Source organism: Bos indicus x Bos taurus, chromosome 13, assembly GCF_003369695.1.
Source record: "Bos indicus x Bos taurus breed Angus x Brahman F1 hybrid chromosome 13, Bos_hybrid_MaternalHap_v2.0, whole genome shotgun sequence".
Taxonomy (NCBI): domain Eukaryota; kingdom Metazoa; phylum Chordata; class Mammalia; order Artiodactyla; family Bovidae; genus Bos; species Bos indicus x Bos taurus.
The window spans coordinates 10,245,322-10,261,330 of NC_040088.1; the positions used below are offsets into that span (position 1 = coordinate 10,245,322).

At 52.9% G+C, this 16,009-nt stretch overlaps 1 protein-coding gene across 2 annotated transcripts in view; it reads left to right on the plus strand.

Annotated features, from left to right (window-relative positions):
* Window positions 1-235: 235 nt before the first annotated feature.
* Window positions 236-16,009, plus strand: part of RIMS4 (regulating synaptic membrane exocytosis 4) — a 72,358-nt gene continuing 56,584 nt past the window's right edge. Inside the window, exon 1 of one of the 2 annotated variants that reach the window (XM_027558469.1) lies at window positions 236-420. In XM_027558469.1, the coding sequence (XP_027414270.1) occupies window positions 324-420 (97 nt within the window). In that variant the 5' untranslated portion in view covers window positions 236-323. The remainder of the gene's footprint in view (window positions 421-16,009) is intronic. The other variant, XR_003513979.1, reaches the window with a different exon arrangement.

A 16,009-nucleotide genomic window follows, 5' to 3' on the forward strand; every position in this document is an offset into this window, starting at 1 on the left:
TGCGGCGGCGGCTGGAGCCCGCCCCGCGCGGCCGGCTGGGGGCGCCGCGGGCCAGAGCGAGCTGCGCCGCCACCGCCGCCGCCACCGCTGCCGCCGCCGCCGGGAGCACCGCGCGCCTCGGGCTCCGCGCGCCGCCAGCTCCCGGCCCGCCCGCTCGCCGGCCCCGCCGCGCCCGCCAGCCCCGCCGCGGAGCCCCGGCCCGGCCTCGGGCCGCCGCCACCACGCCGCGCGCAGTACTCCGCGTCAAGAATGGGGCGGCCAAGCTGCCCAAGCCGGCCGCCGCCGCCGCCGCCGCGGCCGAGGCGCCCGGCGCCGGCGCGGGCATGGAGCGCTCACAGAGCCGCCTCAGCCTGTCCGCCTCCTTCGAGGCGCTCGCCATCTACTTCCCGTGTATGAACTCCTTCGACGACGAGGACGCGGGTAAGCGCGCGGCCCGCCCCCGCCCCCCGGGGGGTGTCCCGGGAGCCGGATCCCGAGGCCCCGTCCCCGACCCGGTGCGCCCTCAGAGGTGGCCACTCTTCCCTCCCCACCCCCAATCCCAGCCACGCTCGGGGATGCGCCCCCAGGGTCTAATTTCCCACCCACGGGACCTCAGAGTCTCTAGGGTGTGGGGTCTTCTCGCCTCCCGCCGCCCTCAGGGACCTAGATCCTCTGCCATTCACCCCTTTTCCGCAGGTGGGCCCTTTGGGTCTCCTGGACTTAGCTCTCCCTACTCACCTGCGCCAACTGAATGCTCCCATTCTTGTCCCTGCATCCGACCTGCCGCCCTCCCCGAGCCTCCTATAAGTGCCCCCTCCTCAGACACCGGGGCTCTGGCCGCCTCACCCGCGGGGCTCCGACGCGCCCCCCGCCATTGGAGGTGGCGCGCAACCTTCCTGCTCCATCTTTGTCTTGGCTGCATCCTGAGACTCCCAGTGCCAGACCCCTGCCCTGCGCCCAGGGCCTTGAGCGCCCCCCGTTTGTCTCTCGTCTTTCCCCAGGGGCGGGGGCTTCGGGCTCCAGGGCTGGGGTGGACCTTGAGGGGACCGGCCGGGGGACGGCCTTTCCTCTCGGTTCCTCCCGGCTGGTCCCGGAGGGAGGCGTAGGGCGGCGCCGACTCTACACCTGCGCGCCCTTCGGAGTGTGCCTCTGATCCCGGGTGCTCTTGGGCCTGGAGTGGCCTTTCTGGGTGGGCTGGACCGGGCCACCATTCATCGGCCGGAACCTCAGGCTCCCAGGCCTGCGCGCAACCTCGGCCAGAGCCCAAGGGGCGGGGAAATGTGGAGAAACCGGCTCCTGGCGGCCCTGGGACCAAACAGAGGAAACAGAAGGGCTTCGGATACGCTTTTGCGGTGAGGAAGCGAATCCACCAACAGGTGGGGTAGCTAGAGGGCTTTGGGTGAGAGTTCCCCAAAGAGTGCCAGAGAGGGAGTCGGAATCATGTTCCGGTCTTGGGCTCGCTTATCTCCTTATTAGCCGTGACCTTGGGCGAGTCGTGCCGCCTCTAGCCTCCATATACTGGTCTGTAAAATGGGATGATGGTACCTCAGACACAAGGGTTAAGTTACAAGTGTTTTGTATGCTGATCTGAGAGTATTTTAGTTCAGTGAGGGGATGAAAGGGGAGGGGAGTGTGTGGTGGGGAGGAGCAAAATGGTTTCCTGACATTTTGGGGAACTTGATGACAATACGGATGAGTTCTCCCCCAAATACATACACGCACCATCCAAACATTTTTGTCCACAGTTTTAGGGAGTTCAAGGGCCCTGCTTAAGACTCTCTGCCTACAGGGACGCGTATCTGGTCAGCCAGTTATCTGATAAGCCTTGGATGGAGCGGTGGGTGATGGGTGCTCACCTCTTCCTGTTGGAGCAGGAGGCAAGTGGGGAGAAAGTTCTGCAGCAGAATGTGTTGGCTGAGTGGGTGAATGGGGGCATGTGAGGCTGACCCCTGACACAGCCTTCTTGGTGTTGACCTGAAGAGGGGGTGGAGTGAAGATGGTTACTGCAGAGCCAATTTATAGAATCACCATTTTACAGAAAGAATAACTGAGGCTTCGCTTCCCCCTTGATGCAGCTGAGGGAGGGTGTATTATTACTATCATGGACAAGGCAAGGTGAGGAGGGGTGGAGGGGCTCTCCTAACCCAGTGGCCTCCCCTGGAGCAAAATCAGAGAGAGGGAATCTGGCTCAACTGGGGGTTTGGGGAGGGAGCCCCACCTGCCTCGGTGGGCGGGCTCCCCCATCCCTCCCTTGATGTTCAAGGACACTCCTGAAGTTCAACAGGCCACTTAGGTCTCAAGAGCCAACTGTCCCTGTGGTAGGGACAGTTGGGATTTTCTCCAGAGTCATGCTCCTTGTCATGATTCAGATGCTTTGGTTATTATCATTGGTTGCAGGCGACTTGCTCTGGTTTCACTTAAGTTACAATAGGTAACTTCATGCAATATTAGAGATTTTTAAAGGTCCACCTGCTTTTTTTCCCCTGCTTTTTTTTCCCCCAGCAGATTTCTTCAAATTCTTAACTTTTTTTTCACTTGGGGGACCTAGAAATCGTCTTGTCCAACGTCTCTTTGCCCCCACATGGATGTGTGTGTGTGAATGTGTGTGAGGTTGAAGTCCCTATGTGTGTGTGTATAACCCAAGGTCACCCAGTGAGGCGGGCACAGAGCCGAGACTAAAATCAGGTTTCCGGTTCTCTTTCCAGTAAAGCACTAGTCCCGTCTCTGAAAGATGATTTTTTTTTTTTTTTAAGTCAGATCTCTCTGTGTAGAAAATGGTTTCCAGGTGAAGAGGCCCCAGGGAGCTGCCGACAGCCAAGAGTTTGGTTTGGGCATCTTGTGCTCAACTGCTCATCTTAAGGGATGCTTCGAATTTGGGAGGGGGAGGGAGAAGGTGAAATTTCATTTCCGGAAGGCTAATGAGTGTCTGGTGAGAATCGGAAGTAGGGAACGTTGTCTTGGTTCTTAATTTTTCTTGTTCTTCTCAAAGTCATTAATTTTCTCCTTAAAAAAAAAAAAAAAACCTTTTAGGTTTATTCTTTTAGAGCAGCACCATGCTGAACTAATTTCGAAAAGCAGTTTGAATATGTCTCAGATAGTGGACAGAGACTGCTGCAGTTGGAGGGCTGTCGGAACTGACTTGGCTTTACCTTTCTCTCTTCGGCTCCCTCGCCTAACTGTTTCATGCCCCTCTCTGTTCCCGGTGGCCCAGGGGTGCCCCTGATGGTCCTGTGGCTTATCTAGGGTCCTCCCTTTGTTGCTGCTTCCACCTCCTGTCCACTGCATCTTTTTCATCAACTCGATTGATGCAGAGCCATCTTCAGAGTTTATATGCTACCCTTCAGCTGGTTTCCTGAGAAACTGTGAGGAGGAGACTTTCATTAGCCTTAACTGGGCCAGAGCACTTTCCTGCCTTGAGCTTGGGAGCCTTGGACATTTTGTCAGCAAAGGAAGCTGCCCCTTCCTCCCCTTTCTAGCCACCCTGGGGCTCAGGAGGCTGGTCACCGCGGATCCCTAGAATTCTTCCCAAGAAGCATCTTCCCTTGTGCACTCTGAACCCAATTTTTACACTGCTTTGCCCCTTTTCATAAAGATACTGGGGCTTTAGAGAGGCATGCTTTTGGGAGGCATTTTTCATGTTTGTGTCTTCATGGCTCAACCTGGCTCCTTCTGGCTTTGTAATTGAGGAGGGGTCGGGCAGGGGGCAGTTAGACATGTGACCTCTGCTTTCTTATCTATAACAGGAAGAAAATCAGAGCATGGACCACAGAGGGTAAACATTTTTTAAATGATTCCTTCTGCTAAGTATTCTCCTAGGCACTTTCAATATTGTTTTCTTTCCTCACAGCAAGTCTATAAAATTAACATTTGACAGTCCCCATTTTCAAATGGGAAAACTGAGACACAATTCATGTTAACATCCCCATTTTCAGAGAAGAAAACTGAGACGCAGAGAGAGTATTCACTCGAGGTCGCTGAGCCAGGACATGAGGGAGTAGGGTCTGAACTTGAGCGGTCTGCCTCAAGCATCTATGCGGTTGATTGTTGCGCTGTGTGTGCTATGGAAAGGGCAGAGTACAGCGCCTGACACTAGACAGGCTCTCGGTAGCTGTTAGCTAGTCATCTTTCTTCTTACCAAGAAGTAAGGCTTGTTTCTGAGCAAGATTGTAGAAAGGAATCTGTGGGTTTGAGGCAGGGGGAAGCCTGATTCTCAAAACGTTAGCTTATGAGCTAATTTTATTGCATTGTTATAGCTATTAAGGCACAATTGGGCCCTCCTTCTTGGGAGGGGTTTAAAGATGGGGATTTGGGGGACTTGCATGTGGAACAAGAGGGTGGGGAGCACCCAGCGCCCCATGTCCCCGTTCTCTTTAACAGTTCGTTTTTATTACATCTTCAGTCCCAGACCTGCCAGTCTGCCTTGGGGCACGGCTGGGGAGCTTGTCTGGAGAGTGTCTCCAGTTTCCAGCAAATGCCAAAGGGGATTGCTACATCAGGGTCTAAAATTGAGGATGGTGTCCCTGAGTCTGACCAAGTGGTTTTGGCGTCCAGTTCTCCCCCACCCGCTTGGGAGAGGGGCGGAGAAGCTGGAGCAGCCAGCTCCGATTTGCCCATAGGATGCTTCGATCCATTGCAGGGAGGAAGTTGCCATGGCAACACCGGCCGGCTACCGGTCCCTCTCCTAGCAGTTCGGGCCACATCTCTGAGCTGGAAAGCCCTTCGTGGTACCGCCTTCTTCCGATCAGGCCAAAACTGATGGGTGGGGTGGCCTGATGGCTGGGACGTACCAACTAGTGCCGAAACCCACTCCCCTTATTTTTGGACAGAGGGAAAATGGAGGGGGCTGACTGCGTTACCTCTCCTGGCTGGTGGGGAAGAGATACTCCTGTCTTGCCAGATAGATCTCAGCAGGGGAAACGAGAGCTCCAAATCCCGCCCCCGCCCAGGCACCTGGAATGACCCGCCCTGGACTCCCCCTCCCTTCCCCAGTTTACTCCTCTTGGCAGAGTTTTCTTTCCCAGCCCCAGTGCTAACTTTTGTCCTTGAAATTTGACCTGAGCTTTTTCTGGGAAACAAAATGTCCTGCTGAACCACCCCTTCCACCCTGAGGTGGAGGGAACACAGAACTTAGGCCCTAAAGGGGGGCTGGGGCTGGGTGGATGAGGAGGAATGGTGAGGGGAGGAGCCTGAAAATATCCTTCAGGATCAGGGCCGCTGGAGGGCGCGAGGTGGCACCGTCATCCCTGGGGCATGCCACTTCCTGTCCCCCCTCTGCCACTTTCCCTAAGTTACCACCAAGTGCTGTAATCTCCTTTATGGGCTGGGAATTGGGTAGAACTCTTCTGGATTTGGATAACTGAGGCACAGTAAAGAATGGAACCAGCTCTTCTCATAGTTCAAGCTGTGGGTGGGGTGAGTGTGTGGACCCCAAACTCTGCTATCTTGAATGACCCTGAAAGATGCATCTCAGAAAAATAGCATATACAGGAGTCATCCTTTCCCCCAGTACACAGCTCACTGGCCTCCGGATCTGTTCTGATGCTGTTAGGGCTCTTTCCGAAAATTTTCTCCCCGCTCTGGCGCCCCCTCTTCCTTGTCCCCAAGCTGCCAGACTCATGGCTGCAGCTTCCTTGGCGTTTGCAGGCATCAGAGAGGCCCCCCCTTGCTTGTGTTTGGTGGGAAGGGAAAAGGAGGGACCCATTGCCTCGTCTCCCTTTGAGAACTCTGCGCTGCTTTCCTCCTTACCCACCTCCATCCAGAGGTGAGCCTGTTCTGACTGAAGGCTGAGAGAGGGCAGGGCGGAGAGGTGGAGAGCAGACACAAGCCAGCTGACCCTCTCTCTCTCATCTCAGGGCTTTTCTCCTCCTCTGCCTCCCCTAATATCTCTTCCCGGGGGCCTTAACAACCATCGCTTCAACATTTCTTTTAAGAGTTGTTGGAAAGGCACCAGTTTTGGAGAATGTGCTCAGAGGGTGTAGATGCCCCCCCCCCCCCAATGTCATCTGTGTACCCCCCCTTGACAGTCAAGCCCACTGTCTTCCTGTCAAAGCTCAAATTCCCACCCTCACCCCCAGTCCCCTGGAATGACTGACTGGAATTCCCTCCCGACCCTCCCCATTTACTCGATGGGGCTTGGATTTGACTCTACTTTGGTGTTAGGGCCTCAGGCAAGTCCCGGGCCTCAGTTTCCTGCTCTTGAAAAAGGGGTTAATTATCCTTGTCTGAGCATGTCTCAGCATTGTAAAAATAAAACTGCTTGAAAGGCTTGTTCTCCTGTGCACAGTGTCGTAGTCTTCCTGCATCTTACAGCAGCCGGAAGGGATAGCTACTGTTGTCGATGTACCCATTTTGCAGATGAGGAAAAGCCAGGCAGCGTTGGTGTAGTTTTGTGACTTTCTTGGGTTGCACAGTAGTGATTCAAACCCAGGCGTGTTTGACTCCAGAGACCACCCTCTGCCCCCCGGCCTGAAATGAGATTCCAGGTGGGAAAGGGCAGTGTCAGGCCTGGCGGCTGTGCTTGGGCTGGCCAAGCAGCCACTGACAAAGGCGAGGGTATGAGGGCCTGTTCAGCTTCAGATGCACCCCTCTGGGATCTGCCATCCCACTCCATTCACCCCAGCTCTCTGGAGTGCCTTCCTGCCCATCGGTTCCTGGATGATCCCCGTCACAGGACTGCCTGGCCTCCTTGAAGAATCCAGTTGTCTGCCTCAGCCCTGGGGGCCGATCTATCACCTGCCTCTCCAGACCGATGTAGGCCAATGCTGGATTATATTTAACGCTGTGCTATTTCCACTTGACAGCTCCGGAGCGCCATCCCCCCTCCCCTTTTCTCCTTCCTCCCCCCTCCCCTTCTGATTCACTCGGAAACTGACAAGGCTGATGTCAGCGCCTTATTCTTAGCCCCCGTAATTGTAACTGCATTTAGCAGTGCGCACTTCATTAACAGTTTCTGCAACGGGGGAGTGAGATGACTGCGTGGCTGGGCAGGGATGCGGGTGGGGGTGGGGAGGGGGCAGCTGCTGCAGGGACCCTGGCCAGGTGCCTCTTCTGGATGGACCAGCTGGGTGGCTTCCAGGTCTGGCTTTCCTAGACTAGCGATCTTCGAAGGCCCCTTGGAGAGCGTCTAGTCCATGCTGTTCTTTAGGCAAGGAGGGAAACTGAGGCTCAATGAGGCAGAGCACCTTGCCAAGGTCACCGTTAAGGATCCAGGCCTCTGGCCTTTGAGTCTAGGTTTTCTTCTTTGGTGTTATTATTTCTTCAACTCATATTTAATTAGCTGCTCAGTGCCAAACATCTCTTTAGGTGCTGGGGCTATATCTGGGGAACAAGTCAGACAGTTTCTGCTCTCGTGGAGCTATGTTCTGGAGTGGAAGAGACAGATAATAAACAGGGAAGCAATTAAGCAATAAATTTCAGTCTGTGTTAAGTGAAATGAAAAGACAGGTTGATGGAGTAGGACATGAAATAAGGTAGTCCGGAAAGGCTCACTGAAGAGGTGACAGATGAGGCCTAAATGATGAAGAGCCAGCCATGGGAGTATGAAGGGCGAGAGGGATTTAGGCGTATGGAACAGGTGGTGCAAAGGCCCTGAGGTCAGCATGAATTTGGGTGTTTACGGAATAGAAAGCAGACCAGTGTGATTAAGCTGCATGAGGGGAGGTGAGGTCAGAGAAGCAAGCTGGGGGCACAAGTGAGCCTTGTAGACACTGATAAGGAATATGAATGCGGGTAACTGAGGTTCAGAGTGGGAAGGAGAAAGACCCCCAGCTGGGTAAAGTCAGAGAGAAGCCAAGAGCTACCGCCTCCTGAATCCCAGTCTTTTGAGTTCCTTAGACACAGGTGACTTTAAATGCGTCATGTAGCTTCCTTTGCCATTGTAGCTGGAAGGTAGTGTGGAGTCTGGGCTTCTTCTGCCCAGGCAGGTTCTCTCTGCTTGCCCCTTCTCTCCTCCTCAGCTCTCATCTGACCCAGCTGTATTGCTTCTCGGGGTGATATAGCTGGGAAACTCTGGGGAGCTTCCAGGGTGGGACAGAAAGAACGTGGCTTTGGAATCCAACACACCTGAATTTTTATCTCACCTCTGCCATTTCTGAATTGTGCGACCTTGGGCCAGTGGCTTCAGCTCTCTGGGACTCAGTTTCTTCATCTGTAAAATGGGGGCATAATAATGGTAAGTTCTTGGACTTCCCTGGCTGTCCCATTAGTGATTAAGTCTCTGTGCTTCCACTGCAGGGGGCATGGGTTCGCTCCCTGGTTGAGGAGCTACGATCCCACATGCTGTGTGATGCGGCCAAAAAAAAAAAAAAAAGTAAGTTCTTCAAAAGGTTATTGTAGGGAGTAAATGGACATAATGCACAAAACACACCTACCTCAGAGCTGGGCATGTGGTCCTCAGTTATAAGGACAAGTGAGATTATGGTTTAATCCTGTGCACATAGTAGATGCTCAGTTAGGGGTTACCACTGTCGTTGTGGTTGTTACTGTCGGGTCAGAATCATCAAGTTGACTTGTTGAAACATAGATTGCTGGGCCTCTCTCCAAGTTTCTCCTTCAGTCTGGGTTGGGACCTAAAAATCTCATTTACTAAAAAAAATTTTTTGGCCACACCATGTGGGATTTAGTTCCCTAACTAGGGATCGAACCCACTCCCCTTGTGGTGGAAGCTCAGAGTCTTAACCACGGGACTGCCAAGGAAGTTCCTGAAAAATCTCATTGCTAACAAGTTCCCAGGTGATGCTGATACTGGTCCAGACCCTACTTGGAGAATCACTGGGTTAGAGAAAAAAGCTGGAGAGAAATGAAGGGTTCTTCTGAACCTGGGATGTCTCCTTAGGTGTCTTAGATGCTTGGGACATTGGGTACCAGATTCGGTACCCGGGTGTGGTCTTCAGGCACACCTATTTCCATCACAAGGTCTCAGATCAGATGAGTCTCAGCTGCTGCCCTGCTTTGCACTGGGTTTAATGTGAAGGACCCCATCAATCCTTTTGGAAACCATCTGTATAAATGATAAATGAGTCGACATGAATAACACATCAACCCATAATATCCTTTTGTGACATATTGGCCTCAGACAGCTCTGCAGATTCTGAGGGGCTCAGGCCTAGCATCTTTTACCAAAGGGAATAGGATGCCACCCCTTTCTTGCGTTGAAGAAAGGCAGAAATATGTATTAAAACCAGGAGGTTCATTTGAGGACAGGTCTCCACTGGGAAGAAGTAAATTAAAAGAACCATCAATGTAAAAGGGTAAAAAGTAGGGAAATTCTACCGAGGGACTTTACTGAGTCAGTTTATTTAGATGTTTCTAAGAAAGGGGTCGCTGGTAATTTCTTAGGGAAGGTTGAGGTTTAGCTCAGATTCAAAGCGTGGCGGGGACAGACTTTATGATGTGATAAGAATCTTATCCAGTCCCATAAAATTCAGAATCTAAAGACAAAAAGCATTCACCAATATATTCCAGTTGGGATTTGTCCTCAACTGATGGGAAGTACTCTTCCAAGAGGGGTGGCTTAGGATCGTGAAAGAGCACAGACTTTGGAGGACCCCAAACCCAGGTTTGAGTCTCTGCCACGTCCTAGCTATGTCTCTTGACATGTCACTGTTCTGGACCTCAGCCTCATCCTTTGTCAACTGGAGTGAATAACTCTACCTTGAGAGAATGAGAGAAAATGCCAGTGTGGAGCATAGACGGCATCTGGGCCGCTGCAGGGGAGAGTGTGGAGCATAGACGGCGTCTGGGCCGCTGCAGGGGTGAGTGTGGTGCATAGACGGCGTCTGGGCCGCTGCAGGGGTGCCTTTCCTGCTGCTGTGGACATCCTGGGTGCAGAAGGGCGGGATGGTGGGAGTGCGCTCCCTGCGGTTGGGACGCCTGGCTCTGGTACCGAACACAAACACGGTGTTCACTGTGTGCCCGGTGGAGCCTGAGAAGCTGCGTTAGGAGGCAGGAGAAGAGGTCTCCATTCAGCCACTGGATCGCAGCACCTCCTAAGGCCACTTCCCATTGTCTTTTGGGCCTCTGAATAGCGAGGTGTCTAGTGGGCTTGGTTTAGATACAACCAGAGTCTCCCAACCCCGCATCTCCTCCTTAGTGTTCCTCCCCTTCCTGTGCCTCTAGGGTCATTTTCATCCCTCGAGCATCCCCTCTCCTGCCAGAGTTTCTCTCTAGTTGATTCTTGGCTGATGGGTCACTGAATACCATTATTTTTAAATGAGTCTTCCCTATAGCTCAGACTGTACAGAATCTGCCTGCACTGCAGGAGACCTGGGTTTGATCTCTGGGTCGGGAAGATCCTCTGGAGAAGGAAATGGCAACCCACTCCAGTATTCTTGCCTGGAGAATCCCCTGGACAGAGGAGCCTGGTGGGCCACAGTCCATGGTCTCACAGAGTTGGACACGACTGAGCGACTAACACTACTACTATTTAAAATTCAAAAAATTTTTTTGGCTGTGCCGGGTCTTCGTTGCTGTGGGCAGGCTTTCTGTGGTTGCGGTGAGCAGGGACTCCTCAGTAGTTGCGGAGTGGTGGCTTCTCTTGTTTCGAAGCATGGGCTCCAGGTGCGTGGGCTCAGGAGTTGTGGCTCACGAGCTTAGTTGACCCGTGGCATGTGGGATCTTCCTGGAGCAGGGATTAAACCCATGTCCCCCGCGTTGGTGGGTGGATTCTTAGCCACTGGACCTCAGGGAAGTCCCTGAACACTTTTTAAAAGAATGAGTATTATTTGCATTAAGTAATATATGCAGATGGTACATTTTAGAAGCACAAAAATTACCTAGCTGAAAGGGCCCCGGGCTCCTCCATCTCCTGGGTCTCTTGTCCCTTCCCCTGGACAAACACCGTTTCCAGCCCCCACAACCCTTTATGCTGCCGTTACTGACTATAACTTGTTGCTGCTGCTAAGTCGCCTCAGTCGTGTCCAACTCTGCGCGACCCCATAGACGGCAGCCCCCTGGCTCCCCCATCCCTGAGATTCTCTAGGCAAGAACACTAGAGTGGGTTGCCATTTCCTTCTCCAATGCATGAAAGTGAAAAGTGAAAGTGAAGTCGCTCAGTCGTCTCCGACTCTTAGCGACCCCATGGACTGCAGCCCTCCAGGCTCCTCCGTCCATGGGATTCTCCAGGCAAGAGTACTGGAGTGGAGTGCCATTGCCTTCTCCGAACTGTAACTTCTTATATGGTGAAAAGCCAAACAGCACCAAAGGACGCCCAGGGAACCATCAGTCTCCTTCACACCTCAGCTACCTCATCCCACTCCCATCATCTCGGTCTTTTAGGTTACCAGTTTTTTCTTTCTTTTCCAGTTAGCAAATTCTTATTAAGCTGTTATGGTGGTGCTAGGTTTGATCCCTGGGTTGCGAGGGTCCCCTGAAGAAGGGAATGGCTCCCCACTCCAGGATTCTTGCCAGGAGAATTCCATGGACAGAAGAGCCTGGCGGGCTACAGTCCATGGAATTGCAAAGAGTCAGACATGACTGAGAGATAGGAAACTATGACGGTGCCCAGTCCTGTGAGGATTCAAGAGTTGTCAGATGATACCCAGGAAGTATAGCATAGCGGTGGTTATGGTACACACTCCATAGCTGGGTGTCCTGGGTTTGAAGCCTGGCTTTACCACTTACTGGCTGTGTGATCTTGAGCAAGTTACTTCATTGAGCCTCAGTTTCCTCAGCTGCAAAAAGGGCTAGTAATCACTCCTTCCTGCCTTAATGATGTCAGGAGAATTAAATGAGTACATATTTGTGACATGCTTTGTGGAGAGCCTGCAAGCAGTAAGGGTATGTTAAGAGTATTAGCTGTTACTGTCTCAGAACCTTTAAGCCGGAAGTCTCTTGAAGTCCTCTTGCTGAGGCGCAGACGGGGATTGCATGGTTTGCCCAAAGCCTCGCAGCACATCTCTGGCAAAACCAGGGGCAGGACGGATGTTTCTGGAAGCCCAGCCAGGGCCTCCTTCTCTCCCAGGTGATGCAGGTGGCCACCCTGGGCTCTATGGGCACCGGAGGCTCCCAGTCTGTTTCCTTCATTTCCAGCCCTCGGGGTCCCTGAGAAATGCTGCTTGGTAGTCGCCTTGGGAGCAGGTGGGGGGACGTGTCCCTGACTGGGGCCTGGAATGGAAATTCATAAGTTCCTCAGCAAATGCCCCGAGAAACATCTCTCATCTGCCTGAGCCCAACACCAAGACTGGACCAGGGGTCTCCGGGGCCCACCCAGGCCCAGGCCCACCCACCCTGCAGCCATCTGGCCCCTGGGAGCTGCAGCCACTTCTGCTTAGCTTCTGTTGGTTGTGCTGAGTTTGGGGAGAGGGACCCCCAGGCTGGGGAGCCTGGCCCTGATGGGATCAGGTGGGTGCTGCGAGGGAGGGAGAAATGAACACGTGTGGTGTTCTTAGACTCCTTCAGATTGAAAAGATTATAGAAGATGGGAGAGTGCCCTCCTGCTCCCACTGACTTGGGCTGAGACATAGCTTCCTGTTCAGGTGACACGCAGTGATCTCAGGTGAGACTGGGATGCAGGATGAGCAGGAAAAGAAGCAACTGGGGATGTCCCCGGTGGTCCAGTGGTTAAGACTTCACCTTCCGACACAGAGGGTACGGTTCAGTCCCTGGTTGGGGCACTAAGATCCCACATGACTTGTGGCCAAAAAAATCAAAACATGAAACAGAAACAATATAGTAACACATTTAATAAAGACTTTTAAAATGGTCCACATCAAAAAAGAAATTAAAAAAAAAAAGCAGCTGATAATGATCACTCTGCTCCAGGCCAGCCTCAGCCTGACCCAGGGAAAGCTCTGGAGGACAGATGGCATCAGAAGGTTGATCAGCCTTCTGTCCTCCTGTATCAGACAGTCCTGGGCTGTGGAGAGCCCCACACGTGAAGGGTGGGGGCATAACTTTTGGGGCAAGGCAGCTCAGATCTGCTCAGAGAAGTTCTTCAAGGGAGGGGCAGCTGGGAGCCAGAATGGCGGAAATTCACAGCAGCTGTGGGATAGGTGTCCTTGGTGGAGGGGCTCTGCCTGGGTGAGTCCACCCATCCCCTGTCTGGGAACTTTTGGGGACAGAGTGGGGAGAACAGGTGTGGCCAGCTCTGTGCTGGGCAGTGTCCACCCTTGTTACAGGTCGCCCTCTCTGCAGTCCCGTGAGGTGTGCATGGCCACAGGGTTAGGTGGGGCTGGAAGAATCGAGTGTCTGGATGGATTCCTGGCTTGGCCACAGTCAAGCTAGTGAAGGGTAGGACAGGGCTTCAATCCCAGTGTGTATGAGTGTGTGCGCTCAGTTGGGTCCGATTCTTTGCAGCCCCATGGACTGTAACCTGCCAGGCTCCTCTGTCCATGGGATTCCCCGGGCAAAAATATTGGAGCAGGCTGCCATTTCCTACCCAGGGGATCTTCCCGACCCAGGGATCGAACCCCAGTCTCTGGCATCCCCTGCCTTGGCAGGCGGATTCTTTACCACTGCACCACGCCTGCCTCCAACACTTCTGAACTTTACACCACTCCTGGTGGTCCAGTGGTTGAGAATCTGCCTTCCATTGCAGGGAACGTCGGTTCAATCCCGGGTTGGGGAGCTAAAATCCCATGTGCTGCACGGGACAGCCAGAAAACTAAGAAAATAAAAACAGTCTGTGCTGCAGTTGATTCTGTTCATGACTATAGATGTATATTTTGTGCTTCCCAGTTGGTTTCTTTCCAGGTATCTCTTTGAAAGGTGTCTGTCTTGGTTTTCTATTTTGTACCTTGCAAACATAAAAACCTTTTGGGCCTGACAGAGCATGTTTGCCTGTTTGATCTCAGCTGAGCCTCATGGAAAATCGGCTTGGTTTCCAGAGAGGTGGGCAGGGCCCCTGACAGGCTGCTTGAGGTGAAAGACTAAGGGGTAGCTGATTGTCATGGAATGAGCCAGGAATTTGTCGTAAGAAAACCTAGATTTGAAACCTCATTTTCCCCATTTGCCAGCCGAGTGAACCTGGGGAGGTCTCTTTGAGCCCTGCTTTCCTCTGTAGGTGAAACAAGTCCTTGACTGTAAGCCTTGGGTAGCCTGGAAGGTGTTCTAAGGACATTGCATGTAGCAGTTACCTGGCAAGGCTTTGATTGGGGGTGGGGACAAGGAGTCCAGAACCCGGAGCTGACCTCTGCTGTGTGTGTGCAGAAACAGAGACAGATCAGGGCCCATCTGTGAAATGGGCGCAGTGACGCTTGTCTTGCTGTCCTAGCTTGTGTTTCCCATGAAACAAGCATTTGAGTACAGGTATTAGGTTGGGAACTTCCCAGGTCATCCAGTGGCTGAGACTCCATGCTCCCAGTGCAGGGGCCTGGGTTCGATCTGTGGTTAGGGAACTAGATCCCACATGCTGTAACTAAAAGATCCTGCGTGCCACAGCTGAGACCCGGTGCAGCCAAACATAAATATTTTTAAAAGTATTAGGTTGAACCATAGGAAACTGCCATTTATGGGAGTTAAAACAGCCACATAGCAGTTGTATGTGGTTCACGTGGTTCATGACGGTGATGGGTGGAACTCTAGGAGGGGAGTGAGAAAGGCAGTCAGTATTATCAGCCACATTACCCCTGACAAAGGGCAACCGAGTCAGGTCATACCAGGAGCTCTGGGAGGCCATAGAACACGGCTCAGCAAACTTGTGTAAAAAGACCAGACCCTGAATGTTTTAGTCTTTATGAGTCATAAGGTCACTGTCTCAGCTGCTCAATTACACTGTTGGAATACAGCCAAAGACAGTATATAAACGGATGCGTGGGGCTGTGTTCTAATAAAACTTTATTTACAAAAACAGGCAGAGAGCTGGATTAGCTCATGGGCCCTAGTATGCAGACCCCTGGAGTACAACATGTACCTCTGTTACCCCACCCCAGGAGTGAGGGAACCGGGGTGTTTATATGACCCCCATTGGGCACTGGTTGAGGGGTGGGGATAGGGTGGGCGCCAGGGCTTGTCTGAAACCCTCAGCCAAGAATAACAGGAGCTGGCCCCAGGAGGTCAGGCCAGCGGTCACTGAAGTGGGAAAGGTGGAAGGGGTAGGGGACGATGGCTCTTGGCAGCTGTGAAGCCTGACTGTGTTTGGAGAGTGTATCAGAAAGTGGCAAGATGAACAGGAAAATGAATTTTGGGGAGCGCCAGATGATTTAGCTTTCTAGCCTTTTCAGCCAGTTGTTACTTCCAGGCAAAAATCGGCTCCTCCATTCTTGGCAGCCCTGTTCGCATTTTCTACCTCCCGTGCCTCTGCAATTGGCAAATTGGCAATTTCATCTTTCCGGATGCCCTCCCCCTCCCTTTCAGGGTCTGATGCCACCTCCTCCAGGAAGCACACCTCTCTTGTCTCAGGTGGAGTTGATTGTTCCTCCTGGGTGTTCACCTGGCATTCGGAGCGTGTTTTCTCTCTCTCCAGCAGTTGCAAAGTCTGGCTGATACCAGTTTTCACTGCCACACTCAGAGCCCTTCCAGATCAGGGACTGTGTGATTCTCAGCTGCACTCCACTGGGGGGCACTGATTTGGGAAGGGTGGGGATGAATCCCAAACTTTCTCCGGCCTGCCTACGCCCTCTCTCCATCCTCTCCCCTCCGTGTCTCCCTGTTCTCCAGTAGTTGCTGATGGCCAGGCCCTGTCCTAGGCATTGATGAATCAAGACAAGCCCAGTCTTTGCCTTCATGGAGTTTACAGTCTGGTGAGGGTAGGGGTGGGGTTAGACATTCGAGAACCCAAAGGAACAATGAATAATTTGCTCATTACTGTGGTAAGTGCCATACATATCAAGTGCAGGGTACAGGGGGGATGCTGGAGCTGGAGGAAATGACCGGAGACGGGAGGGAAGGAGGCAGCTAAGCTGAGACTTAAGGGGTGAGTGGAGTTGGCCAGATGAAGGCAGGGGAGGGGAGGGAAATGAGACAATGCCATGGCGCTGAGAGCACGGACTTGGGAGTCAGTTGTGGGAGTTGGAGGGATCGAATCCTGGATTCTGTCGGTCTGTGTGGCTGTCTCCCCACCCCTCCCCCCCAATCTGTCTGTCTCTCCCCTTTC